Below are 27192 nucleotides of genomic sequence, written 5' to 3' on the forward strand. Positions count from 1 at the left end.
TGCGAAACGGCTACCAAACACGATATGTACAGATATATATCGACGCTTGAAAGGCAAACGTGACTAAGCGATAATAACTGATTTGTACATAAATGATAGGCAATAACCATATTCGATGCGCAAAAAAAATATATTTCTAGGTCTATTAAAATCATTTCAATCCTACAGCTAGATTCGTTATAATAGATTTTTTTTCAGGTATTTCAACTTTAAATTAGTCTACTGTAAAGTTCACGCATTGTCACTTAGTTACGTTTGCCTTTCAAGCCTTCGATATGTATATGTAGATACTATTTGAAGTATTCTGAACAGCATAGAGAGGATACTCTGTCTTTATCCCAGTGTGCTTAGTACGAATTTTTTAACGTTCTCGATAGCGTAAAAGATAACTCCAAATTTGTATGGAGTTGGAACGTTTGCCTACGTTTGCCAATTTTAATAGGGGCGGTTGCCACTAGTGGCGCTTTCGACTGTGAAGGCTTCCAATTTTTGGACGCTTAAGACTCACTTTTAACGAGTAATATATACTTTACTCTTTCTAACACATTTAAAACTCTAAAATGAACGGGTTCTTTCTCTCTTTCACACGTAATTTATCAGAAAAAAATACGGCGGCGACTGAATTGTTCAGTTTACGAGTCAAGCTCGAGGTTGCTCCACGTTAGCTCTGTTTTTGTGCACAATTGTGAATTTTTTTGCATTTCGTCTATAAATCATGGAATCGTAAGTATTATTTCATTTTGTTTACTAAAATGGATTTATATATATTTAGATTTTAAGACATCTTTGAAGCAACGGCAGTTCTACGGATTTATAGGTGGATTTTGTTTTGTCGTATTTGATAGAAAATTTATTAAAATCTAAACGAATATTTGTAATCGGATCACTATTATAGTGAAATTTAACCTAATTATTACAAAAGACGTGTATTGTAGTCACATATGTGAAAATGTCGACCTCAAAGATATGAACACAACCAAATGATTATTAGATTCGCAACGAATCCGCTTTGTCGTAGTAAAATGGCTGCTGTTGAACTACTATTAGAAAAAGCTTTAATTTCACATAATTTTTTATTATTATTTCGTTTTTGTTGCTTTAGTTACTTGATTTTTTATATTTTACCCCAGTGATTGGATTCTTTGCATAAGCCTACTTGTATGTTGAACTAATTTATATACATTTTGTTACCAGTCAACATGCTGAAGCCCGTGGTCGTTCTAGAGGTGGTCGTGGTGGCGTTAGACGGGTGTGGTCGCGTGGTGATATTCGTCTGCCAGCTAGTACCTCTGAATCGTAATAACCTCTTAAAATTAAAACCTAAAATAAGATACATTTTTATTTATTTAAACTTATTTAACCTTATTTAATATTGTTTTTCTACAATTTTTTATTTATTTCGTCAATACGTATTTCAGAGTTTTTGAATCTAAACCAATTGAGGACTTGCCACACGACCAACCCCTGGATAGGCCAGTACACCCTAAAAGGGTAAGGGTACTCCCTCCTGTCGCGGTGACTAAAAACCCAAGGTGAGTGTTCTGATTGTTTTAAATATTTATGTTTACAACAGAAAAACAAATATTTATACCTAGCTTTGTTTTCAGATCAGAAACATGCTCATCACCGGAAATTACCCCGTTGTCCTCCCGCGAAGCAGAAAGAATGGAGGTCGGCGGCATCGTGCCATCGCATGCCCTGTAACTATTTTATTAAATAATATAACCTATTTTGTACGACGGAGAGGTTGGTTTCATAAAGTGATGACGTCGGCATTGCTGATGACGTCAGCGACTGATGATGGCGCGATCGGCGCCTTGTTTTATTACAAATGGTGACGTCAGCGAGTAGTTACTAGCATTGATTAAAATATCCTTTCTATCTTGTAGAATGCCTTCGTCCAGTAACAGCCCAGTTCCTGATGACGAAATCAACGCCTCACTAATTAATTATGGTAAGTACATTATGATATCAACCTTTTTATCAACAATCGCGGAAGTAAAATACCTATTACAATCGAAACCAGAAATTGTAGCTTTTTTTCCTTTCAGGCAGCGAGACAGAGTCTGACGAAGAGGAAGTAGGGATTGGCCAGTCGTTAGTGGTGCCCCGGGTGGTTAGGATGTTGATGGACGAAGATGAGGAAGATGAAGAAAATGGCCTCAACGTTTCTTTGGAGTGGCCTACTCAATCATCCATTTGTACCTCAAAACCCGCCTCACCGATGCTTCCTACACCGACGCCTGTTTCACCGACTCCCATGGAGCCTAGTAACAAATTTAAATTTGTATGGAGAGCGGTTTCAATGCCTCAAATTGAACCTCATTTGAGGCGAGAACCATTCTCGCAAATTAATAGTGGCCCTACGGTTTCTTTTGCGAGTCCCTATGAAGCATTTATTGCCATATGGGATCGTGAAATTATGGAAGTTATTGTGAGGGAAACCAACATTTATGCACAGAAGCTTGCAACGGCCATGTTGGAGAATGGGACCATCTATCCTAATAGCCGGATTACGCATTGGCAAGATACGAACGTAAACGAACTTTACACGTATTTTGCCATTGTTCTGGCTATGGGTAAGGTGGTCAAAAGCCGCTTAGAGGAGTACTGGTCCACCTCTCAAGACATATTTAGTACTCCCTGCTTCTCCACGGAAATGACACATGACCGTTTCCTGCTTCTGTCGAAATGCCTACATTTTAATAGTAATAATGATTGTGACCCTGCATTGTTGACACGACACCAGATTAATCTTTTAAAAATAAAACCATTAATAGACCACCTTAATAATAATTTTTCAGAACTATATAATTTATCTCAAAATCTGGTTATTGATGAGAGCTTGACAACGTGGAAGGGCTGGCTTGATATAAACCAGTCATTCCCTAATGAGGCAGCGACAGCTGAGATCAAAGCTTATGAATTGTGTGAATCACAAAGTGGTTACTTGTGGCGGTTTGAATTACACGCAGGCCTTGACACCTCGACACCACAAGATAATCCAATTTCTGGGACAGTACCAGCTCTCGTGCTCAGACTTTTAGATGGTCTTGAGCACAAAGGGCATACAATATGGATGGACAGTTTCTTCAACTCTCCAGCACTAGCACGAGAACTGAAGGTCCGGGGATTTGACTGTGTGGGTACGCTGCGAACAAACCGTCAATTTGTGCCATACGATTTGACGCGTCTTACAATAAAGGATCTGACAGTCGGCCAAGTATTGGGATGCACCTCGGGAGATGTGGATCTTATGGTCTGGAGGGATAGAAAACGGGCGGCGTTTATTTCCACATATCATGGTTTGGCATCTACCAGGTTCAGGGAAAAACTGAAGCCGACTGTCGTGCATGACTATAGTCTCTGTATGGACAGATTAGATCGCAGGGACCGGCTGCTCGCAACGTTCCCCATAGAAAGACGGACTAAAGCTTGGAGCAAGAAATTTTTTAGAAGGCTCTTGAACATTAGTGTCCTGAACTCGTACATCTTACTCCAGAATCAGTCGTTGCTACACCGGAATTTCCGGAATGCGTTGGTAACTGATTTGTTGACAGCACACAGAACACCTAAACCTAACACAACAACAATCGCAACACAAGTACATTACCCGGCGCAGTACCCTTTGATCAAGCGCGGAAAGTCAGACCGCCTTAGGCGCCAATGCGCCGTGTGCCCGAAACGGACTGTCTCGTACTGCAAAGCTTGCAATGTGGCAATGTGTACTTACACATGTTACGAGACATACCACACTTCACACTGACACTTTACCGATCATTGCCACGCACGCACGCACGCACGCACGCACACAGACAGACAGACAGGGTATTTGGGCACTAGTGTTAAAGATACTTCTAAAAAATTTATAAAGTTGGTGAGTTGTTGTTATTACCATCCATATTGTTTTGGAGTACTAAACAAAAATGCTGCATTATGTGTTGTACACTTATATGGCGGGTTATGGTCACCAGGGTCGTGTCACCAATGCAACTCGCAATCATTTGAGATGGCACATATATTACGTACTTAATCTCGTTGTTTATGTGCGATCTTTTAACTGTGTTGTTGTATGTTTTGTATGATTAGTTGTAAGTTACCTAGTTGTTGCTACTTTTTTTATAAAACTATTTTTTGTTGTTGTGTCTTCTATTATGAAGTCATTAAAACAATTGTTTATTTGAATAAAAATAAGTTTGAAAAAAAACAAATCATATTGATTATTTTTATTTGCATAAGTCGTTTAATATAATGCATACTTTATTTAATTTTAGCCTTCATGGAGCACACATGTTAATTTTTGACTATGTTGAACTTTTCATATAATTTTTTCTTCAAAACATGTGGCATTTTTCATTGGTATGAATGCCTAGCTTCATGTAAATCTTGAAAAATTAATTATTATACCACTTGTGAGCATTTCTTATATTTACAAAATCTTAGGTTTTATGAGACATTGTTTTTGTGCCAATTTTGAGACTCTTATTTTTAAATATTCCTACTCAAGATCTGTAGAATAAAACAATGTACCTTTGTTTAAACTAGCTTGGCGATAAGTTTAAATTATTGTAAACAAAACACTCTGTCCTTGACGCCAAGAACGTATTAAAAATAAATGAAATTGAGACCCACTCAAGTGACATTTAATTTTGAAGTGGGTCGTTTTTTTTTAAAACAAGTTATGTTGAAAAAAGTTATTTGGGACATGTGCCATTTAATTTTGGTTTTTATCTTATGATGTAAAATACTTTGTATAAAAAAATATAGGTACATAAAAATATATATACATCCAACAAGTGTTTTGTTTTTTATTGATCGGAAAATAAAAGTTAACTTTGAGTAATCCCTATTATTTTTAATAGAACTTTCATGTGTAGTGTAAGAAATTAGATACTTAAAGTAATATATTTTCTTGATAAATCTAACTGGAATTATACAAATTTTAAATTAGATTTAGAGAAAATCAGGTTTTTCTAAACTTAGGTCTCAAAATTTCTCATTGTGTGGAACGTCCAATAATTGTACGTACGCCCATACCTTTACATTTAATCTATCACGCAGGGGGCAAAATTTTTTTTGTATAAATAACGATAACGTCACTTATGCAAATTATGTAATATCTCATGAGAAACGGAAAATTCGACATCCTATTATATAATTCTTGTATAGTTCTGGTAGACTATAGAAATAAAATAATATTTAAACTACAACTTTAAACTTTATCATTACAAGCAAACATCTCTTTCGTTTCACTACTATCTGTTAAAAAATGTATTTTCTCATACTCGGTTCAGAGCTACGAAGGTTCAGAGCTGACAAAAATTGCATAAGTGACTTTACAGTACCGTATGTGCGACATATTGATTTATTTGCCGCGCAAATTTTTCTAAATTTGTTAACTTGTTCATGAGGCCAGAAATGCTAATTTAATCAGTTAACATATTATGTACTTGTAAATTATTGTATTTCTCAAATGCCAGCAGTATCGTATTAGCTTTTGCGATACTTACCTACAGCATTAGTATCGAAATCAGGTTTTTGAACTTTGAATAATGTAACGACCACTTTTTTTCCCTACCTGTGCTGATAGCCTTGAGAGGCTATTTCAGCTCCACCCTAACGTGTGTAGGTGAGCTCACGGGGCTCGAACCGGAGAGTTGCTAGCACTGACCCTAGCAAGAGCAGTGCTTCGCAGAATCTACCACCGGATCGGAAACGCGACCCACAGAGAAGATCCGGCGACCGACCACTAATGATCGTTATTTTAATAAATGATATTGTTTATCTAAGTACTCAATGTCTGCTTTTTTTACTTTCAGTGCCAGCCAGTTGTCGGTTGGATTAATGAACTTAGCGTTCGCACTTCTGTCGGTGTCTCCTATAAAGCCGGTAGCTCACGCGTGCTGGTCACACGGGAAGCTTATATTGGTGCGGCTGTGCAAAGCGCAAAGGGAGACGGTCCCGTATGTACTGAACAACTTGGGGGACAGGCTGGCGGGACATAACGCTCAGAAACAATATGCAGGTAACCGGCATTTACTTTAGCGGTTTTAATTGCCATTTGTATTGAGGTCTTGTGGTTAAAATGCTTTACTGTGATAGGTAATTTTTTGTTGATCAAGTCATTATGTAATTTTTCAATTCATGATTTTTACATATCGAGAGGTGAACAGCTATTTGGTTTAAGCGACATTTTTGCAACTTTACATGAGAGCAATTTAAGTATAAAAAAATTTGGAAATATCATAAAAAAAAACTAAATATTGAAATGGAGTATGTAAACATAGTTGAAGTTCAATTAAAACATCGCATTGTTGATATTAAATAAAACGTACCTCTGATCGCAAAAATAAATGTTGCGAATTAAGCGAAATGTCGCTTAAAGCGAATAGTCGTTAACACCTCGATTTGGAGCACAATGGGAACAGTACAACACGGAAACAACACGTTTGTTAGTCTAGAGGTGTTTTTATAATGCACGGATATATGAAGGAGCTGGCGGCTCACCTGGTGCTAAGTGGTCACCGTAGCCTATAGACATCACATTAAGACATGAGGTCGAACCTCAATTGTATTAAGGGGTAGGCAGCGGCTTGGTTCTGCCCCTGGCATTGCTGAAGTCCATGGGCGACGGTAACCACTCACCATCAGGTGGGCCGTAAGCTCGTCTGCCTACAAGGGCAGTAAAAAAAAAGGTATTGTGTTAAAAAAAGAGGAAAAGATAGGATGGTGGTTCCCACCCATGCGGGCCCACAATATTTAATATCAACAGTTCCTTTGTATGTTGAGTGCTCGCTCCTATCTATCTATCTATATATATAAAAATGAATTGCTGTTCGTTAGTCTCGCTAAAGATCGAGAACGGCTGGACCGATTTGGCTAATTTTGGTCTTGAATTATTTGTGGAAGTCCAGAGAAGGTTTAAAAGGTAAATAAATATGAAAATGTTCGGAATTAAATAAAAATAACAATTTTGTTTTTCCTTTGATGTGTCCCCCATCGGACGGATTTCTTTTGTTTGTTTTAAGTTTATTTTATACAAAACTTTAGGTATTTTATTTAGCGATTGATGCACTACGAAGTCTGCCGGGTCAGCTAGTTAGCAATAAAACTAATGTCTCACTTTTAACGTTTATCTAGATAAATGTTACTATTTTTTTTATTGCTAGATGGATGGACGAGCTCACAGCCCACCTGATGTTAAGTGGTTACTGGAGCCCATAGACATCTACCACGTAAATGCGCCACCCACCTTGAGATATAAGTTCTAAGGTCTCAAGTATAGTTACAACGGCTGTCCCACCCTTCAAACCGAAACGCATTACTGCTTACTAAACTGTTTATTTGTTGAACAGATTGTCTGTACGTGCTGTGCAAGCTAACGCCGGCGTCCGTGGAGGGTCGCTCGGAGCTGAGCACGATATTAGAGAACTGTCAGCCCTCCGGTGGCGACTACGGACTGAGCGCGGCCGTTCTCGATTCAGTACGCCCTCTCATCAACTTCAGTACCAGAACCAGGGATACCTTGGTCATGGTGTGCCGCAAGGGATTGTATTCAAGGTTCGTTGTGTGTTTTTAGTATTTAGAATGTCGATTGTTTTTTGTCTTTCCTACCTAAGCTGATAGTCTTGAGAAGCTATCTCAGCGTAACCTTAACTAGTATAGATGAGTTCACGAGGCTCAAACCTGACGACGTTGTTAAGACGCGTGCTTTGCAGAATCTTCCAACGGATCGGAAACGCAATCCACAGAAGATCCGGCGAGAAACTCAGTGGGCTGTGTCTCAGGGTTAGTTTACTCGTCGAGCTCTTCGTCGCAAGCGACGGGTTCGACGAGAACAATGACCGGTGCTTGTGGTACCCAAAAGCACCGTTAGTGGATCGGGAGGATCCGTATTGACGTGTTTTGGGCGACGTCGACTGCTTTCCATTCTGTCCGCAGGATCGGGAATTGTTGATCGATGTATGTAACGTGTGTTCACGAAATACTGCATAACATTAAATAAAATTATGTAAATCATAACATTGATATAGTCACCTAGTGAGTGGTTGGGGAGAATGCAGACTTGAGTTGGTCACTATAATGCCGCTTCTAATGAGATGTTACTACGAAATGGTTTAGTTTATTATTTTCAGTAATCACTAAGCACCAGAATCGTTATTTTTTTTTTATTGCTTAGATGGGTAGACGAGCTCACAGCCCACCTGGTGTTAAGTGGTTACTGGAGCCCATTGACATCTACAACGTAAATGCCGTCCACCCACCTTGAGATATGAGTTCTAAGGTCTCAGTATATAGTCGGATTTTTAATTAGACGAAGCCAGCTGACAGTAGCTAATGTCACTTTGCGAAATAATGTTGCTATATTTAAAGTAATAGTGATGCGTTCAGTTCTCGTTCAATCACATGAATGAACAATGGGTGTGAAGAGTTAATCATTAATTTCAAACTATAAAAGAATATTATTTATATTTTACAATAAAATTATATTAAAGTGCTCCAATATATGTTACTAGTAGTATGTAACTACAATCAGTTGTTTTTATTTTCATTACCTACCTATAATTGTTATATTTGATACATCTATAGTTTCAACTATATGATGTATTGGAAATAGGACCGTCTTACAAGCTTCCTCGCAATGTTTTTCTTAATGTTTAAAACACTTGGTGTTCAATACAGGTAGATACTATAGGAACATAATATTTCGTCGAAAACTCGTTGGTATGTACAATGCACGCCTAAAATTCGAACCCCGTACCCGATATCGGCAATTCGGCACACCAACTATTCACTAGACAATCGAGGCAATTTCATTAATTCAGGAGTTTTTTCAATCGTTCTCTTTGTCACAACACTATTTTTATTTCATCAAAAACTGACAACACAGTAAACGTCAGTTGACTTCGTCTAATAAAAAATCCGACTATAGTTACAAACGGCTACCCAACCCTTCAAACCGAAAGGCATTACTGCTTCACAGCAAAAAAGGCGGGGTGGTGGTACGTACCTGCGCGGACTCACAAGAGGACCTACAACTAGTAACTACGCAAATTATAATTTTGCGGGTTTCTTTTTATTTTTATTACATGATGCTCTAAGCCTGTTTTGAATAAAGACATGTTAAGAGTATCTGGAATATCAGATATCATAATTGTATTCTAAAAAGATGATGCAAATCCTTTTAGTCTAGGCTACCACCTCTAACACCGTAGGATTTTTTAAAAATCGATATTTTTACGGATGAGGTTCCTACCGTAGGTTTTTTTCCTAAAATTAAAAAATCGATTTCTATTTCGGCAGGGATTCGTGTCATCGTTGTCTGGCCCTGTCCGGTTTCCTGACCGTGCTGCGTCACGTCCGCCTATCGCGCGCCCTGTCCAGCAGCCAGGCCGAGAGCAGTGAGCAGTACAGCGCTAACTCCTATCTCACTCAGATCGCCGTCGACTTCCACGCCTCGCAGCAGGGCACGGCGTGAGTGTTTCATTCTTCAATCAAGATCTAGTGTATCATTAAGGAACAGTATTAAGAAAATAAATAATAGTTAAACTAACAAAATACGATTTAATAGAAAATCCAACTAAAAAATAGGAAAATAAATTTTAATAAATTTGAATTAAAAATAGTGTAAGAAAAAATGATTTTATTGTAAAAAAAGCGTGTGGGGTGCATAGCATCAGTAGTTATAAATATTTTATGAACAGACATAAGTAGAAGGGTTATTTTGATAATATCCTGAAAATCACCCTACCCTTTTTTTACAATAAAATCATTTTTTCTTACACTATTTTTAATTCTATTAAAGTTTATTTTCTATTTTTTGGTTGGATTTCAATTTTTCCAATATATTTTTTTAATATTGAATTATCATCAGTCCTTAATAAGTATACCAAATTTCGAGTTAATCTGACGTTTTTAAGGGGCTCAGAATCATGTTCAAAGATTCTGTTACATACTAACATACATACGTCTGAAGCTAATAAAAGCGTATTAATAGTGAATGATTTCTTTATCATGATCAAACGTATGAGTTCCAGTAATTGTTTAGCCGTTAACAGGTTAAACAATTGGCTATAGGAAATGCTTTTAATAGTCCTTAAATTTACTGGTTGCTGCGAATTTTAGCAATCGACAATCGCCGAGGACTTACATTAATTCTTTCTTTTTTTGTTACTAGTTTTTATAGCTAGCAACATGCAAAAGGAAAGATACATTCTATTATAGTTCATCTCTCAGTAGATATTCAAACAGTTCTTGTTTTTTTTTTTTTTTAAATCTTTTTACAAACTTTACAAAAATCAAGTAAACGTCATGCATCATTAGGTGTGATCATTTACTGATTTTTAGATTATGTTTTATTTTTGTTGTGTTATTATTAAAGCAGTTTATCATTATTAATTGAATCACTTGGTTTGACTAACAACATTTTTTTCAGAGTAAGTTCAAGAGTGCGCAATGAAGCAGTCTGTATGGAGGTCGTGTCGATACTACGCAGGTGTCTTATGCAAGATGCCCTTGTCAAAGAATTGCTTTATACAAGTAAGCGGAATTATACAAGTAGATTTTTTTGGCTTACTGTTGTCTGGCACCCCGTAATGAGATAAAGAAAAACAAAAAATTTAAATCTACAATTGACCTATTCTTAATTTAAACTGTGATCATGGATAATGTCACAGACATCGTAGTGATGTGGTAACGGTAGTTAAGCTTAAATTATTTTTATACAGCGCATGCGTACTGCGCATTTCGACTTAATAGCACGTCACAGCGATGCTATTCGCTGGCTATTGTAATTGAAGTCTAATATCAATGTCAATAAGAAACCTTATTGATTTTTTTTTAAGGGATTTTATGACCTGGTAACTGAGACCTTTAAGTCATGTCTTATTCTAATTTATATTCATATTTTTATGAAAAATGATATTATGGAGTGAATTATGGAATGAAATGAAGATGATTAATTTGCGACATTAATCAACTGGGATGAAATTAAATGAAATGAAATATAATCTCAATAAAATGGTGGTTATTTACTGAGATTTTTTCAGTGGACTTTTGGAGGATCCCGAGAAGCTACGTTCAGCGGCTTTGTTACATTTTCCCACATTTGTGGACTTTCACAGATACTAAGTTACACATTTAAACCTGAAGAAATCCTAAATAGAGAAAATAAAACAAATCACACAACTTCACTCCTCGCGTTCCCGTCAAAAAGTCCGTTAGAACGTAATAATTTATATTTGCACAGAGCAACACTGTTACGTGTAGATGAGTGGGGTCATTGACCCCGTAATTTTGTTTGCATTTGATTGTTTTTTTTTAAAACGATATGTATTCGTGCTTCGCTTAAAATGCTAGTTTTGTTCTCTGTTTATGTTAAGATAGAATATAATTGAATATGCAATTTCGAAAAGGGCACATCTCTGAAAATGTAAAATGTTCAGGAAATGAAAAAAAACTGATTATTTTCTAAAGCAGTGTAAAATTTAAAATATTAACTTTTGAGATATATTTTGGTGTTAATTAGCAATTGAAAATTACTGGAATTATTATAAAATGGGTGTAGGTAAGCCTCAAAACTACATTTATTGAAAAAAGTATTTGACAAAATATGCGACATGTGCCCTTTTCGAAATTGCATATTCAATTACAAATTAGTCTTCAATAACTGTACGTGCAAATTAATTAATACTAAAATTGGAAAACAATTAATAATTTTACTTATTTTTAATTAAATTGAAATATTTTTGTTTGTTCAATGTGATTCCATTAAGATGGTCGAAATTTTACAATGTTTCAGAGATCTACGATTGCTCTCAAGAAAAAATCGCCCTCCACGAATTGATAATGGAATTACTGTACGAACATCTAAGTAAATATTTAACGGATAACAACTCTTTGATGTTGGATAAGTGCGTTCAAATTGGCGCTACAAACGCAACGCTACTTGTAAGTATTTAAATATTATTTAAAACTCTGAAACGGGCTGTCTGGTATCGCCTTAGAACATTTTTTACTTATTTTATTGCTTAGATGGGTGGACGAGCTAACAGCCTTGTGTTAAGTGGTTACTGGAGCCCATAGACATGTACGACGTAAATGCGCCACCCACCTTGTTAACACTATTATCATTTTATTTCCTTAGTCGAGAAGAACTAAAAAATTGTAAAAAGACGTTAAATATTCAAACGCTTCTCCTGAAAAAGTACGTAATTTCCATATGTGTGCGTCATAGCGCGGTTTGTGCAATAAGATTAGTTGCAGGGATTTTCATGAGCCCGCACGGGTGGTCACCACCATGCTATCTTTTCTGCATTGAAGCTGTCACGTGTTTGTGTTTGAAGTATGGGATGGTCACTGTATGTACTACGAGTACAATAATATAATTGAGACCTCGGCCTTCATTAACCACGATTAGTAGACAAGTGTTCAAAGATTTTGATAGAAATTTGTAGGAGTGCTCTGTCTATTTTTTTTTTTTTTTTTTTTTTTTATTGCCCTTGTAGGCACACGAGCATACGGCCCACCTGATGGTGAGTGGTTACCGTCGCCCATGGACTTCAGCAATGCCAGGGGCAGAGCCAAGCCGCTGCCTACCGTTTAATACTAATAATAATACTTATTTCCCTCAACGTAGGCGTTTGTATGAAGCTCGCGAACGTTGACCTCGTTCTTGGATGTAGTACACTGTCTCCCTAGCACAAAAATAAAACTGTTTAAATAAGCGGTAGGCAGCGGCCTGGCTCTGCTCCTAGCATTGGTCCATGAGCGACGTTTTGGCGTGATGCGTTACCTGTCTAAAGAGATGAGCACTTTTATAATGGTCGTCTTTCTGTATGTCATCGCTTCTGTTACGTATACAGTTATAGCTGCCTACTAGAAAATCACTAAAAATCTTTAAAATTTTCCAGGAACCAATATCCAATCTCCTGTACGTCATATGTCAGTTCCTTCAGCCAGAACTGGAGGAAGACTACGAGGACATCCTCGCCAGTAACACGGAATCCGGTAGCACGTTTTTGAAGAACAAACTAAATCTAATCATGGAGGGGCTGTGTGCCAGCAACGACTTGGGGCAGATATGCGTGGTATAGTTATTTCATAATGAATTCTCATGAAACTTGCGTGCATAAAATTTAGTGCTAACGCATGTAGACTCGGAACGCTTAGTCATCACTTCAAAATCACAATATTTAAATACATATTTTTTTTTTACCTAAACTGATAGCCTCGAGAGCCTATTTCAGCGTCGCCTTAACTAGTAGGTGAGCTCACGGGGCTCAAACCTGACGACGTTGCTAACACGAACCCTAGCAAGAGCCGTGCTTCGCAGGATCTACCACCGAATCGGAAACGCGACCCACTGAGAAGATCCGACGAGACACTCATTGGGCTGTGTCTGAGGGTTAATTTACTCGTCGAGCCCTTCGTCTCAAACGACGGGCTTCGACGAGAACGGTGACCGGTGCTTGTGGTACCTAAAAGCACTGTTAATTTATTTATTTATTTATTTATACTTTATGCACAAAACAAAACTTGTACACAGGCGGACTTAATGCCATGGGCATTCTCTTCCAGTCGACCATAGGGTGGTGCAGAGATAATGCATGGTAGGTGCATTGACAAAAAAATAACAAACAACAACAACAAAACAAAAAAAAAAAAAGAACAAACTCAAAACAAAAATCTTCCTTAAAATAATATCTCAGTATTATAGAATACATATACTACAATTCAATATACCTATGTATAAAATAGTAAAATACATACATACACATAATTACACACAATAATATACACATGAAAATACACAATTTAGTATTATAGTTAAGAATGGCTAAAAGTAAATATATATATATATATATATATATATATATATATATATATATATATATATATATATATATATATATATATATATATATATATATATATATATATATATATATATATATATATATATATATATATATATATATATTATATATATATATAATAATAATAATTGAAAAATGAAATAAACTAGTTTGGAGATGATTCTTCCAGTTTTCTGTGGATGTGTTCGCGAACTTTGAGTTTAAAAGTAAAGTTAATGTTAATGTTAATGGGTCGGGAGGATTCATAATGACGTGTTTTGGACGATTTCAACAAATACATATACATATACATATATACATAGCCGATACCTCATCCCTAGAATTATCGAGAATGTACCACACCTCTCTAGTAGCAGTTTCCGCTATCTGACAATATATGGCGTTCTCGAGCATTCTGGATCCTTCGATATTCGTTCGACTATTCGGCGATAGATGGCGTTACTCTTACCGGCGTAACAATACTAATTAATTTCCAGGAAGATCCAGGTCTCTCCGACTTAACGCCCGAATCGAAGGCCAAATGTTTGAAAGTACAACAGACGCTCCAGATATACGAAACTCTGATCGCTTATCAAATAATGCAATGGAGACCGGACAGCACTGAAGCCGCGGGTACTGTGTACAGGCTCTACAAAGAGTGTGACCAGTTGCTGGAGAAAACTAAGGTATGTTGCGTCTATGTGTTATAACTTCATAAAGCCGGAAATGTTTCAATTTAACTATAGTTAAATAAACGAACTACACCCACTAGTAGACTACTAGCGCGCCACCGTGCGTGCTTTTTATTATTATTTTTATTGCTTAGATGGATGGACGAGCTCACAGCCCCCCTGGTGTTAAGTGATTACTGGAGCCCATAGAGATCTACAACGTAAATGCGCCACCCACCTTGAGATATAAGTTCTAAGGTCTCAGTATAGTTACAACGGCTGCCCCACCCTTCACATCGAAACGCATTACTGCTTCACGCCAAAAATAAGCAGGGTGTTGGTACCTACCCGTGCGGACTCAAAAGAGGTCCTACCACCAGTAAATTTCATGTTACTACGGCTCTTAAAGTTTCAACAGTATGTTTGTAATGCTCTGACTTTATAAGCGGCAATTCTTACTCAATTTAACAATTCGCTTCAACGTTGACTGAATCAAGTTGTGACGGTAGCCATCACACAACACAAGATATTTGACAGATGCCTGAATCTCGCTTACGACAATTTCAAGATAAGCTTGCATAATTAAAATTAGGACCGTCGCGGCGTCGCCTCGGTCTACCGAGCAATTACATCCGCTCGATAGAAGATTTCCCTTCGTTGTTACTTTTACAATGTGATATAAGAATCAAAAGGCAGCATAAATGCTGACGTCTACTTTGAGACAAGACGTTAGTTTTTTTATAGACGACAGCTCTTCAGAACATAATGCATTGGTACTATTGATTGGATGAACGATTGCCTTGATAAATAAAAAAAAACATTAAAATAAAGTTTACCACTTTCAGGGACCATCAAAGTTAGCGAAAAAGCGCAGGAAATCCTTAAACGAAACGAAAGATTCGACGGTTAAAAGTCAAAAGTCTCCTAAAAGTCAGAAAGGCAAATCAAAGAGCCCCAAGAAACTTTCGAATATGGTCAAAGACAGAGGAAGCGCTTTCAAACAGCTGCCGTGTCTGTGGGACTTGAAGCTCTGCGTTAGGATCGCAGGATTACTCTATGCGTATGTTCGGAATCATTAACATTGTTTAGTTTTTATTTATTGTTCTTGTAGGCAGACGAGCGTACGGCTCACCTGATGGTGAGTGGTTGCCGTCGCCCATGGACTTCATCAATGCCAGGTGCAGAGCCAAGCCGCTGCCTACCGTAGTACATATATTGTGGCTCATTTTGTACACAGGACTAGAATCGCCCTGAAAACGCGGACTGGTGACATTACTGGCAATTTTAAACAGAATAAGACCAGACTTGGACCTCGTTCTTTGAGGCGCCAACCTCAAGTTGGAAAGCGATATTTGTGGATTGCGGTAGCCCCCAAATGCTGCACGGTACTCCCTGTCTGATAGAACAATGTTTCTTAAAAGAATTGTACTTTAGCATTACATATTTTAGCGAACGTCTGGGACGTCTTTCAGTCTTGCATTGCCTTCCAAGCACCCATAAGATTAATGCTAAAATTGAATAAATTATCTTAACATAAACTACATTTTTTTCTTCGATTTGTAGCAAAAAAAAAAAGTATTTAGAAAAACATTAAATTCCATTAATTTAAATCGCAATTCTCTTTCTAGCACCTCCAGCTCTCGTAAACCGGTCATAACCCGGTCGAATAATTAATTCATTAAGACAAACGTTTTCAGTGAGCACGTTCCCTGGACTTCGTCGGATCAACGCAACCAACTTCGTGCCCGAAGGGACTTCCACGTGTGGACGTTACGATGTATCGTTTCGGTCCTATCCAAAAACAATTTGGAGAAACACCACGTGGCCACGCACGTTGTCAGTTTGTGCCGGCTCATGTACAGCAGGTGTATTTGTAGGTAAGTAAGGGAATAATTAAATTATATATTTATTTATCTGGAGACCTTCGGCTTAGCCGCGACGTATATTGTTCGTGTTTGTGTGTACATTAAAAATCATTACTATTTCGGGGTTCGATTTACTATTTTGGTTTTGGGGTTTACATTTTGAAATCTCCCGCCAACTTGCCCGGTACTCGCGCAATCTACTGAGCGCGACACTAGCGCTACGTGTTGCCGCAGTTTGTGCAACATTTGAAAAACCAGTCTTTGAGCAGTTGGCGGTACGTCCGTAATTCTTTAAATCTTTAAAATATCATAAAACTGAGCTATCGAACAACTATATATACATAGATAGGTACATATGTATGTTCGGCTTAAGTATAAGAGTTCACTAAATAATAAATAAAAAAACATGTTAAATGTGACTGTATGTCTGATTTTGAAATATGTTTACTTATAAATCCTGTTTGTAGAGTTTGGTTTGAAGGGTACAACTAGCCATTATTCCAATATTGTTAAGAGTCAAAATCGTGTCACAAAGTGGGCAGGGCTTAGATATTGTGATAGGTATTGCTTCTAGCAGACGTTTGACTCGAGAATACCACCAAGTATTGACAGTTTTTGGAAGGTGGATCTTATGAAAAAGACTGTTAAAAACAAAATTAACTTGGCAGGTTCAGCGAGATGTGTGAATTCGACGATCAAACCACCGTAAACTGTATCGAGGTCTTCAGGCTGTGTCTAAGCTTGCTGTTCTCCAACAATTATTCCTTTAAATTGGATTTCTTTCTTCCGAAGATCAGTGAGTTTATAATTTTATTGAACATTGTCTCAAACAATGATTATATCTGTACAATAATAAAGAACTTTATACTGTCATCTATAATTAGATATGTGGTAGGTACAGGTAGGTACCACCACCCTGCTTATTTTCGCCGTGAAGCAGTAATGCGTTTCGATTTGAAGGGTGAGGCAGTGGTTGTTCTGTAAAAACTGAGACTTGAACTCATGTCTTAAGGTAAGTAAATGGCTACATTAACGTTGTTGATGTCTGTGGACTTCGGTGACCACTTAACACTGGGTGGGCCGTGGGCTAGTCCGCCCATCTAAGCAATAGAAAATTGCAGCAACGTCGTTGCGTCACTTCGGCGTCCAAGTGGAGTGGAGTGCTGGTGAGACATGCATTCTATACAAAATGCGGCGCCTTACGGCCTGGCCACGGGGATCGGCGGTGCGAACAGCGAAGCGGTGGGCGAGGCGACCATTCGCGCAGCACCGTTTGCAGGCCACGGGTACTCACGTTCGCCGCCGCGACTAGTAAGGAAGTCCGACAGCGAAATGTCTATATCGAAATTATCTCGATATTGCTTACAAATTAATAGTTTTTTGGTTCAGGACCTATTATTTGGAAAAGATTGTGAAGTACATGATTTGAATAAGAATCGGAGTATACCTATAGATGGAGAATTCCACAAGAAGTACGAGAAATACTTTGGGTGGCTAGACTTCCAAATAGCTGGTCTAGCTAGTATTTCAGCTATTTTATTTTTTTATTGCTTAGATGGGTGGACGAGCTCACAGCCCACCTTGTGTTAAGTGGTTACTGGAGCCCATAGACATCCACAACGTAAATGCGCCACCCACCTTGAGATATAAGTTCTAAGGTCTCAAGTATAGTTATAATGGCTGCCTCACCCTTCAAACCGAAACGCATTACTACTTCACGGCAGAAATAGGCAGGGTGGTAGTACCCACCCGTGTAGACTCACAAGAGGTCCTACCACCAGTAATTACGCAAATTATTATTTTGAAGATTTCATTTTTATCACACGATGTTATTCCTTCAAAATTGGTCGTGGCCTAACGGTTAAGACGTTCGGTGCATTCGTGTTGAGCGATGCAGCGGTGTTCGAATCTCAGGCGGGTACCAATTTTTCTAATGAAATACGTACTCAACAAATGTTCACGATTGACTTCCACGGTGAAGGAATAACATCGTGTAATAAAAGTGAAACCCGCAAAATTATAATTTGCGTAATTACTGGTGGTAGGACCTCTTGTGAGTCCGCACGGGTAGGTACCACCGCTCCGCCTATTTCTGCCGTGAAGTAGTAATGCGTTTCGGTTTGAAGGGTGAGGCAGCCATTATAACTATACTTGAGACCTTAGAACTTATATCTCAAGGTGGGTGGCGCATTTACGTTGTGGATGTCTATGGGCTCCAGTAACCACTTAACACAAGGTGGGCTGTGAGCTCGTCCACCCATCTAAGCAATAAAAAAATAAAATAGCTGAAATACTAGCTAGACCAGCTATTTGGAAGTCTAGCCACCCAAAGTATTTCTCGTACTTCTTGTGGAATTCTCCATCTAAGTATAGGTATACTCCGATTCTTATTCAAATCATGTACTTCACAATCTTTTCCAAATAATAGGTCCTGAACCAAAAAACTATTAATTTGTAAGCAATATCGAGATAATTTCGATATAGACATTTCGCTGTCGGACTTCCTTACTAGTCGCGGCGGCGAACGTGAGTACCCGTGGCCTGCAAACGGTGCTGCGCGAATGGTCGCCTCGCCCACCGCTTCGCTGTTCGCACCGCCGATCCCCGTGGCCAGGCCGTAACTACTGAACCATGCATCCGATTGACTTGAAACTTGGTATCCATGTAGAAAATACATGTACTTAATGGATATGAGTGTCGAACTCCCTAATAATAATAACAATAAATAATAATGTTAATTTTAAATACCCAGCGAAGCGGGCCAGTACGGCTGGTCGTAGATAAAAAACAGTTTACAAAGAATATCCAGTTGCGTTAATAACGCTGCCACTATCATAAGCCAAAGTAATAAAAGAACCAAAATTATTTTTAATGTTACAGCTGACCAAACGGAGACTGTGCCGTCTGCGTGCATGGCCCTTATATTAGAGAAAATACTTGCTTCTTTGACGTTAATGGAGGAGGAAGCCTTCGCAGAAGGAAACGAGTCTAAGAAACTGATAATTGGTCTCGTGAACACAGCCAGCCTGCTGCTGGAGCAACCAGTACAGTCTACACCGGAGATGACAAGTGTAAGCAACATAAAATGTCATCTTAATTCAAACAAATGCTCAGTAAACAGTGGTGCGAAGTCAGTTGTACAATGTGTTAAATTGTTGACATTTTTAATACGCTTTTATTAGCTTCAGACGTATGTATGTTAGTATGTAACGGAATCTTTGAACATGATTTTGACCACCGTCAAAACGTCGTATTAACTCGAAATTTGGTATACTTATTAAGGACCGATGACAGTCCAAATTTAAAAAAGATATTGAAAAAATTGAAATTTTAATGAATATTAAGTTACTACTTAATGCGCCATGAAACGTCATGAAAAACAAAATTTAGTCCAAATATAAAACTGTTATTTATAGATTGCCGTTGTAACTATACTGAGACCTTAGAACATATCTCAAGGTGGATGGCGCATTTACGTTGTAGATGTCTATGAGCTCCAGTAACCACTTAATACCAGGTGGGCTGTGAGCTCGTCCATTCATCTAAGCGAAAAAAAAAGATTTATACGATACGTTATTTTGATTACTATATCCATACACTTTTGCAGCTCACTGTACGTGCCACAGCTAATGTTATCCCATGGACACGTTAGCATCATCATTAAATTGTTTTATAATTGTTGGCAGGTTATAGTAAAGTTCGAAGACTTCATGCGGAAAACGTATCATGATTGCTTGTCGATGCTGCCCGCGCTACTGGCGGCCGGCTGTCGGGAACACCAGGAGACGCTGTTCTTGGAAGACTTGCTGGCGAAACTCACCGAATCTCTCGGTAAGATTGATGTAAGTGGAAACAATTGTTTTTTTTTTTGGTGCATGTCTAGACAGCGTTAGCGGTGTGCGATTGGCTACTGGGGTCCGTGTACATAATGTTACGCGCTGGGGCTCGGGATAATTAAAATTTCACCAAAGTACAACTTAAAAACTCTATTCAACACTTAAAACATTTAAACACTTCACACAAACACTTTAAAACTCTCAATTCGCTTGTTCCGCTTCGCTTCAGGAGATCCGTTCGCTGTTTCGCTTCGAGTAGTTCCGATTACTGACTGACTGCGCGCCATCCCTACAACGTTTTTATAGCCGATACCCCATCCCTAGAATCATCGAGAATGTTCTACACATCTCTAGTCGTAGTTTCTGCTATCTGTCAATAGATGGCGTTGTTATTCACGAGCATTCTGGATCCTTCGATATTCGTTCGACTATTCGGCGATAGATGGTGTAACTCTTACCGGCGTAACAATAACAACTTTAATACTGTAGGATCAGTCTCATTTGTATAGTATAACGGCTATCTCCGCCCTACAAATTGAAACGAATTACCTCTTCGCGGCAGATATAGGTAGAGTGCTGATATGTACCTGTGCGGGCTTATGCTATCTCCAGTTGATTAGCCCACCCGCTACCGAGTTTGACGTGGTTCTTAGAGCCCACAGACAATATCAGTGAAGTTAAACGCTTAATGGCCTCGGGCTAGAATTGTCTCCTGTGTTATTGATATCGGATAATCAAAAGCTAAGAGCGAAGCAAAACAAGTGATTATCAATCCTGTCTAGTTCTGTCGTGAAAATGTCAATCAGGTTCTAAGGGTCATATTATTTAACACTTAATGGGCCGCGAGCTCTTGGAACGATCTCGTTCAATAAAACTGGAAGATAAGAGCGTAACAAGATACTGATCGATTGGGAATAGGACACACTGACTACTAAACCTGCCTATTTTTGCCGTGGAGCAGTAATGCGTTTCGGTTTGAAGGGTGGGACGGCCGTTGTAACTATACTGAGACCTTAGACCTGATATCTCAAGGTGGGTAGCGGCATTTACGTTGTAGCTGTCTATGGGCTCCCGTAACCACTTAACAGCAGGTGGGTTGTGAGCTCGTCTAAACACCTAGCAATAAAGAACGGCTTCCCTCTACTACTAACCCATCATTTAAGTTGTTAAGAATTTCAAAAAAATAAATATAAGTTTAAAAAAACTAACAAAACAGGCTTTATATAAAATTCAACTAAAAAATAGAAAAAATTTTTTAATATATTTCAATTGAAAATAGTGTAAAAAAAAAATATATTTTACTTAAAAAAAGCGTGGTGTGCTTTTTAAGATATTGAAATAACAATTCTTCTACTCATATCTGTCAGAAAAATATTTGTAACTAATAACACCATGCACCCCACGCTTTTTTTTACAATAAAATATATCTTTTTTTATACTATTTTCAATTTAAATTTATTAAAATTTACTTTCTATTTTTTGGTTGAACTTTCTATAAAAGCTTATTTTGTTAGTTTTCTTAACCTATTATTTATTTTTTAGTTGAATTCCAATTTTTTTATTCTTTTTAAAATACTGAATTGTCATCGGTCCTTAATAAGTATACCACAAATTTCGTTAATCCGCGTTTTGAAAAGGGGTCAAAATCGTGTTCAAAGATTCCGTCACATACTAACCTAAATACGTCTGAAGCTAATATGAAGCGTATTAATGACCTCTGTTATAGGAAGAAGACACATCAAGGAACGAATCGTGCACGCTGTTCGGTTCAGTGACCGACGTCACAGTGCATTCGGTCCTGAACTATTTGTGCGTTCACTTGAGTGACAGGATGCAGTGCGCGGAGCACTTGCTGCACAGAGCCCGCGACCTGAGCGCCGCAGTGCCGCGCGCCACGCCCACCGCCCGACTGAGGATCGAGAGAGGTCCGCTAACACTGACATTACATACACTACAGGTGGTAGGACCTCTTGTGAGTCCGCACGGGTAGGTACCACCGCCCTGCTTATTTCTGCCGTGCTGCGTTTCGGTTTGAAGGGTGGGGCAGCCGTTGTAACTGTACTGAGACCTTAGAACTTATATCTCAAGGTGGGTGATAGCGCATTTACGTTGTAGATGTCTATGGACTCCAGTAACCACCTAACACCAGGTGGACTGTGAGCTCGTTCACCCATCTAAGCAATAAAAAAATAAAAATAAAAAACATTAATATTGTATACTAGCGACCCGCCCTCGCTTCGCTTCGGAAACATTAAATTTTATTATTGAAATAGGCGAGCCCCGCCATGTTGCGCGCGGTACGACAATAACTGCGGGTGAAGCCGCGGGGCGAAACTAGTCTAAAAAAAGTAGCCTAAGCTACTCCTTATATCATCAGCCACCTATTAGTGAAAGTCTCATCAAACTCGGTCTAGCCGTTCCAGGGATTAGCCGGAACAAACAGACAGACAGACAGACAGACAAAAATTGTAAAAAATGTTATTTTGGTCTATGTACCGTATATATATTCATGTGCATGTAGTAAATAGCGGTTATTTCAATATTACAAACAGACACTCTAATTTTATTTATATGTATAAATAACAGTTTATTAAATAACTAGTCCTTCGTCGCAACTTGGTTTATTTATTTATTTACATTGGCGGACTTAATGCCTAAGGCATTGTCTACCAGTTAACCAAAGGTAGTGCCGAGTAAATAGTGGCAGGTGCAATGAAATTTATATATTAAATTACAAATACAAACACAAAAAAGTATATATGTATCCCCGTCGGACGGATTTCTTTTGTTTGTTTTAAGTTTATTTTATACAAAAGTTTAGGTCTTTTATTTATCGATTGAGGCACTGCAAAGTCTGCCGGGTCAGCTAGTGATTTATAGAATGAAGCCGATGATTTTGTTTATGTATTTAATTAATTAAATTGTTTTCAGAACTCAATGAAATTTACGAATCTACAGTGGTACATATGTGCCAGTTGACGACGTGGACTTCGAGGGTGGTCTCGTTACGTTGTTCCGTGGGTCCGAGCAGCAGTCGCGTGCTCGGCACGTGCACGCGGCTCTATACGTTACTGGCAACACTGGCCAAGCAAATCAGTGTTGCCATAGCAAAGAATGCGCGGTAAGTCTGATTTTTTTATTACTGTGTTTTGCTGCAGAGGTCTTAGATACATTGAGGCACATTGCGATTGAATAACGTTATTTTTATTTTGTGACAGAAAACAGGCAGGTCTTATCTTATACCTATCGTATTAGTAAGGATGACTGACAATTTGTCTATTTTTGGCTATTGTATCTCTAGGCAAAATAAACAAAGCCCACACTTCTAACGTGTTTTGAAGTATTTTAAAATGACCTCGTCTGATTTAAATTTACAGTTTCGATCGCCTCCTGAAACTGAGCGGCAAGCGACTATCGACAATCAAGGACAATTTCATCACGTACCTGGGCTCGTCGCAGGAGCTCGTCTCGGCTCGGCGGGTGGAGCGCGACACCAAGCTGATACCGCGCCTGGTGCACGAGGCCGAGCAATACGCCAAGCACGTCATACTGCTGGCCGATAAGGCGCAGGTGAGATCTACAGTATGCGCGCGAGTTCATGTCCATCGGGGCCAGAGGCGACGCGCGGGGGACAGCTCGTCCCGCCTCCGCCCGCCTCCCCGTGTTTGTCTGACGTCCAGTGTTGTTCTTGACGGTTGGTTTTTTTAATACAACATGTTAGAAATAAATAAGTACCTAATTACTTACCACATTTATTTTATTTCATAATTTGCAAAATTAACTTATGTTACATTAAACCAAATTGACAGCTGTTGACTAAATCGGTAGCTATTATCGATATTACCATAATTAACTAGTTCACAGCACTACCGCATTCCTCAGGATGGACATGAACTCGCGCGCCTACTTTATATTTACTGTGAGCTTACTTATCGTCGGTGTGATGGGAGATGTATGGACGAGGTCAGAGCCCACCTAGGTAGGCAGCGGTTTGGCTCTGCCCCTGGCATTGCTGAAGTCCCTGGGCGATGGTAACCACTCACCATCAGGTGGGCTGTATGCTCGTCTGCCTACAAGGGCAATAAAAAAACTGATGTTAGTTACAACGGGCTCACAAGAGGTCCTACCACCAGTAAGAAAGATGTATATAAGAAACCAGCCTTTGCCCGCGCCTTCGTCCGCGTGGGATAGTTACTTTGGCGTATATCTACATATAGCGTAAGCTCTCAAAAGGGAACAGTACCCCGATTTTGAAACATTCTTTATGGTCTTAGCGTGGGTTATAGCCTTCCTCAATAAATGAGCTATCTGACGTTGAAATAATTTTTCAAATCGGACCAGTAGTTCCTGAGATTAGCGCGTTCAAACAAACAAACTCTTCAGCTTTATAATATTAGTATAGATTTATGAATTGTATTGAACAGTTGAACTGGCAACAATATCTGTCGTTGGGAACGTCGCGCGACTTCAGGATCAACGGGCAGATCCTGCAGCAGGTGCTCCACGACGCCGACGGAGACGACGCCGACCGAACTAACGAGGGTGGGTATCCTTGAGTTTGCTGACCTGGAAATCGACCACAGACAAAATAAATTAGAGTTTTTATTAATAAGTTTTTTTTTTATTGCTTTGATGGGTGGACGAGCTCACAGCCCACCTGATGTTAAATGGTTATCTTACTTTAAAAGACAGATAATGTAACTGGTAAAAACTAAAAAATAAACGTTGCAAAGATGATTAATATAAAAAATATCTTAAGTTAAACCTTTAAAACACTCCTGTAAAATTTAGTAAGTTTTGAGATTATACAGTTTTAATGCGAGAAGACGATATAAGCTGTAAGGTCTCAGTATAGTTACAACAGCTGCCCCACCCTTCAAACTGAAACGCATTACCGCTTCACGGCAGAAATAGGCGGGGCGGTGGTACCTACCCGTGCAGACTCACAAGAGGTAACCCCACCAGTGTAAAAAACCATTTCTTACCTTTTTTGCCTTTCTATTGCTAGTAACCCCGAGGGGTTATGCTATATTTACTGGACGCGAGCTCACAGGCGCAGTCTGAAACGGCTCGGCTTCGGATCGGAATCGCGACTCACTGAGTAGAGTCGTCACTTATCGCTAATTCGAGTCTATGATTTTTTCAATTTTCTTGTAGACATCCACGACGCTAGTACTGTGGTTACGCAAGAAGATTCCGGAGACGAAGATAATCAAGAGGAATTAGAAGAAGAGGGAGAACCTGAGAACAGTGATGAAGGAACCCCTGAGAAGAAAAGGAAACGAATATAAATTGATTTTAAATCCACGGTCATTTTCATGATGACTACGTGCTGGGACGAACGCCTCTAGTATTATTTCGAAGTATTAGTGTTAATTGAATATGCAATTTCGAAAAGGGCACATCTCTGAAAACGTAAAATGTTCAGGAAATGAAAAAAAACATTATTTTCTAAAGCAGTGTAAATTTTAAAATATTAACTTTTGAGATATATTTTAGTGTTAATTACAATAATTTTTTATACAACAGATATGTTATTTTCATAGTAACTGACTCTTTAAATCTGATCGCGCCATATATATCTACATACCTACCGATATAGTGCACACACATGTTGACAAGTAGCATTAATGAAAAGTACAAAAGATGGGATAAGCGCGTGAGTAAAAAAGATAGCTATAATTGGAACGATTGCACTTGTTATATTATTATTGCATTTGTTTAGACGCGACTAAAGACGAAGCGTCCCAATTGGCCTGTTTTCGAGTCTTCACTTGACGTGCGCTTGAAACATATCTGCTTCTTTGTACATATAAAATTACATTGGTTAATCAGCCATTGAAAATTACTGGAATTATTATAAAATACGTGTAGGTGGTAAGCCTCAAAACTACATGTATATGAAAAAACGTATTTGACAAAATATGCGGCATGTGCCATTTTCGAAATTGCATATTCAATTGCAGTTGTTATTATATCTTCAGATAAAGCGTGGACATGACAATAGCTACCTCGTAAAACGTGTATAGTCTGCGACAGTCTGCGTAAACAATAAGCAATTTCATTTCGATAACATGTTTTGTTATAAGTATGTTGTGAACGATCTAAATAAATATATTTTCGTATACAATAGTTTTATTTTTAGATATACTATACCTATTCTTATTTTTTTTTTATTGACATTCGTTCAAGAGTACATATTCGAATTAACGTGTATATTTGAAATATTAAAAACCTTGAAAATTGGTGATGTTTATGGGCTCCGGTATCCACTTAACGCTGGGTAGGTCGTAATTTACGTAATAATAAAAATAAATATAAATTATTTTATCTTGCTACCTAAACGAATTCCAGGGATTGCCGAGACCGAAATAATGAACTGTTAGAGCTACGAGAATAAATGACATCACCGCGAATATTGTTCATTGTATACAAATATTACGCAGTAAATTAGTGGAATAGATTGTTAATAGCCAATTAAAAATAATATATTAGAATTTAATATTTAAATGAAATTAAATGGACGCAATACATTTATTTGAGAATAGCGGCTTAATCGCATCGAGTATATAAGGCGTCTTATCCGTCAGGCCGACAATTTTAAAATATTGATTTACTTAAGAATAACTACATTTTCATTTCATCTAAATAAGAATAATCAATGAATGAATGATGATGAAGATGAACGATAAGAAGACACATGAGATGGATGTTATATATGTATGTATGTATAAATTATGATTACCCATCAGCTGATGATATGCGGTTCTAAAGCCAGCACAATAAAAATTACACCCTTCGCCCTAAAAATACAAAAACGAATCAAACTTTTACTTATGACCTTAGACAGACGAGTTCACCTGATGAATGATCAAAACAAATGCTTATATAATAAGTGTCTACGCGAGACACTGTGGCCTTATTGTTTCATTAATAAAACCAATTGCCCTCTTGCTACTTGCTT

The 27192-nt window shown here is 38.2% G+C and overlaps 2 protein-coding genes across 6 annotated transcripts in view; both read left to right on the forward strand.

The window, feature by feature from the left end:
• The window catches only part of FANCI (Fanconi anemia, complementation group I), a 33522-nt gene extending 7164 nt beyond the window's left edge, over nucleotides 1–26358 (forward strand). For 2 of the 5 annotated variants that reach the window (XM_012690033.4, XM_012690038.4), the window contains 17 exons: nucleotides 5820–6025; nucleotides 7356–7560; nucleotides 9304–9474; nucleotides 10436–10539; nucleotides 11801–11949; nucleotides 12912–13088; nucleotides 14354–14542; nucleotides 15373–15587; nucleotides 16225–16404; nucleotides 17061–17188; nucleotides 19273–19463; nucleotides 20079–20234; nucleotides 21955–22153; nucleotides 23160–23349; nucleotides 23606–23798; nucleotides 24653–24770; nucleotides 25386–26358. In XM_012690033.4, the coding sequence (XP_012545487.2) occupies nucleotides 5820–6025; nucleotides 7356–7560; nucleotides 9304–9474; nucleotides 10436–10539; nucleotides 11801–11949; nucleotides 12912–13088; nucleotides 14354–14542; nucleotides 15373–15587; nucleotides 16225–16404; nucleotides 17061–17188; nucleotides 19273–19463; nucleotides 20079–20234; nucleotides 21955–22153; nucleotides 23160–23349; nucleotides 23606–23798; nucleotides 24653–24770; nucleotides 25386–25519 (2905 nt within the window). In that variant the 3' untranslated portion in view covers nucleotides 25520–26358. 5 annotated transcript variants of the gene reach the window in all.
• LOC105841629 (piggyBac transposable element-derived protein 4) lies at nucleotides 10–4797 on the forward strand. Its single transcript, XM_038016832.2, has 5 exons — nucleotides 10–1296; nucleotides 1419–1532; nucleotides 1608–1700; nucleotides 1890–1954; nucleotides 2052–4797. Exons 3-5 carry the CDS (start codon nucleotides 1666–1668, stop codon nucleotides 3764–3766), a joined length of 1815 nt encoding a protein of 604 aa, XP_037872760.2. The 5' UTR covers nucleotides 10–1296; nucleotides 1419–1532; nucleotides 1608–1665; the 3' UTR covers nucleotides 3767–4797.
• Nucleotides 26359–27192: the final 834 nt, after the last annotated feature.

This window comes from Bombyx mori, chromosome 17, assembly GCF_030269925.1.
Source record: "Bombyx mori chromosome 17, ASM3026992v2".
NCBI lineage: Eukaryota > Metazoa > Arthropoda > Insecta > Lepidoptera > Bombycidae > Bombyx > Bombyx mori.

What these genes read in the sequence shown, in the direction of transcription:
- LOC105841629 (XM_038016832.2), top strand. Translation starts at nt 1,666, where the DNA reads ATGGAGGTCGGCGGCATCGTGCCATCGCATGCCCT. An exon ending in ATCGTGCCATCGCATGCCCT is followed by an intron (nt 1,701 to 1,889) that starts GTAACTATTTTA and finishes TCTATCTTGTAG; the next exon opens with AATGCCTTCGTCCAGTAACA. An exon ending in CGCCTCACTAATTAATTATG is followed by an intron (nt 1,955 to 2,051) that starts GTAAGTACATTA and finishes TTTTCCTTTCAG; the next exon opens with GCAGCGAGACAGAGTCTGAC.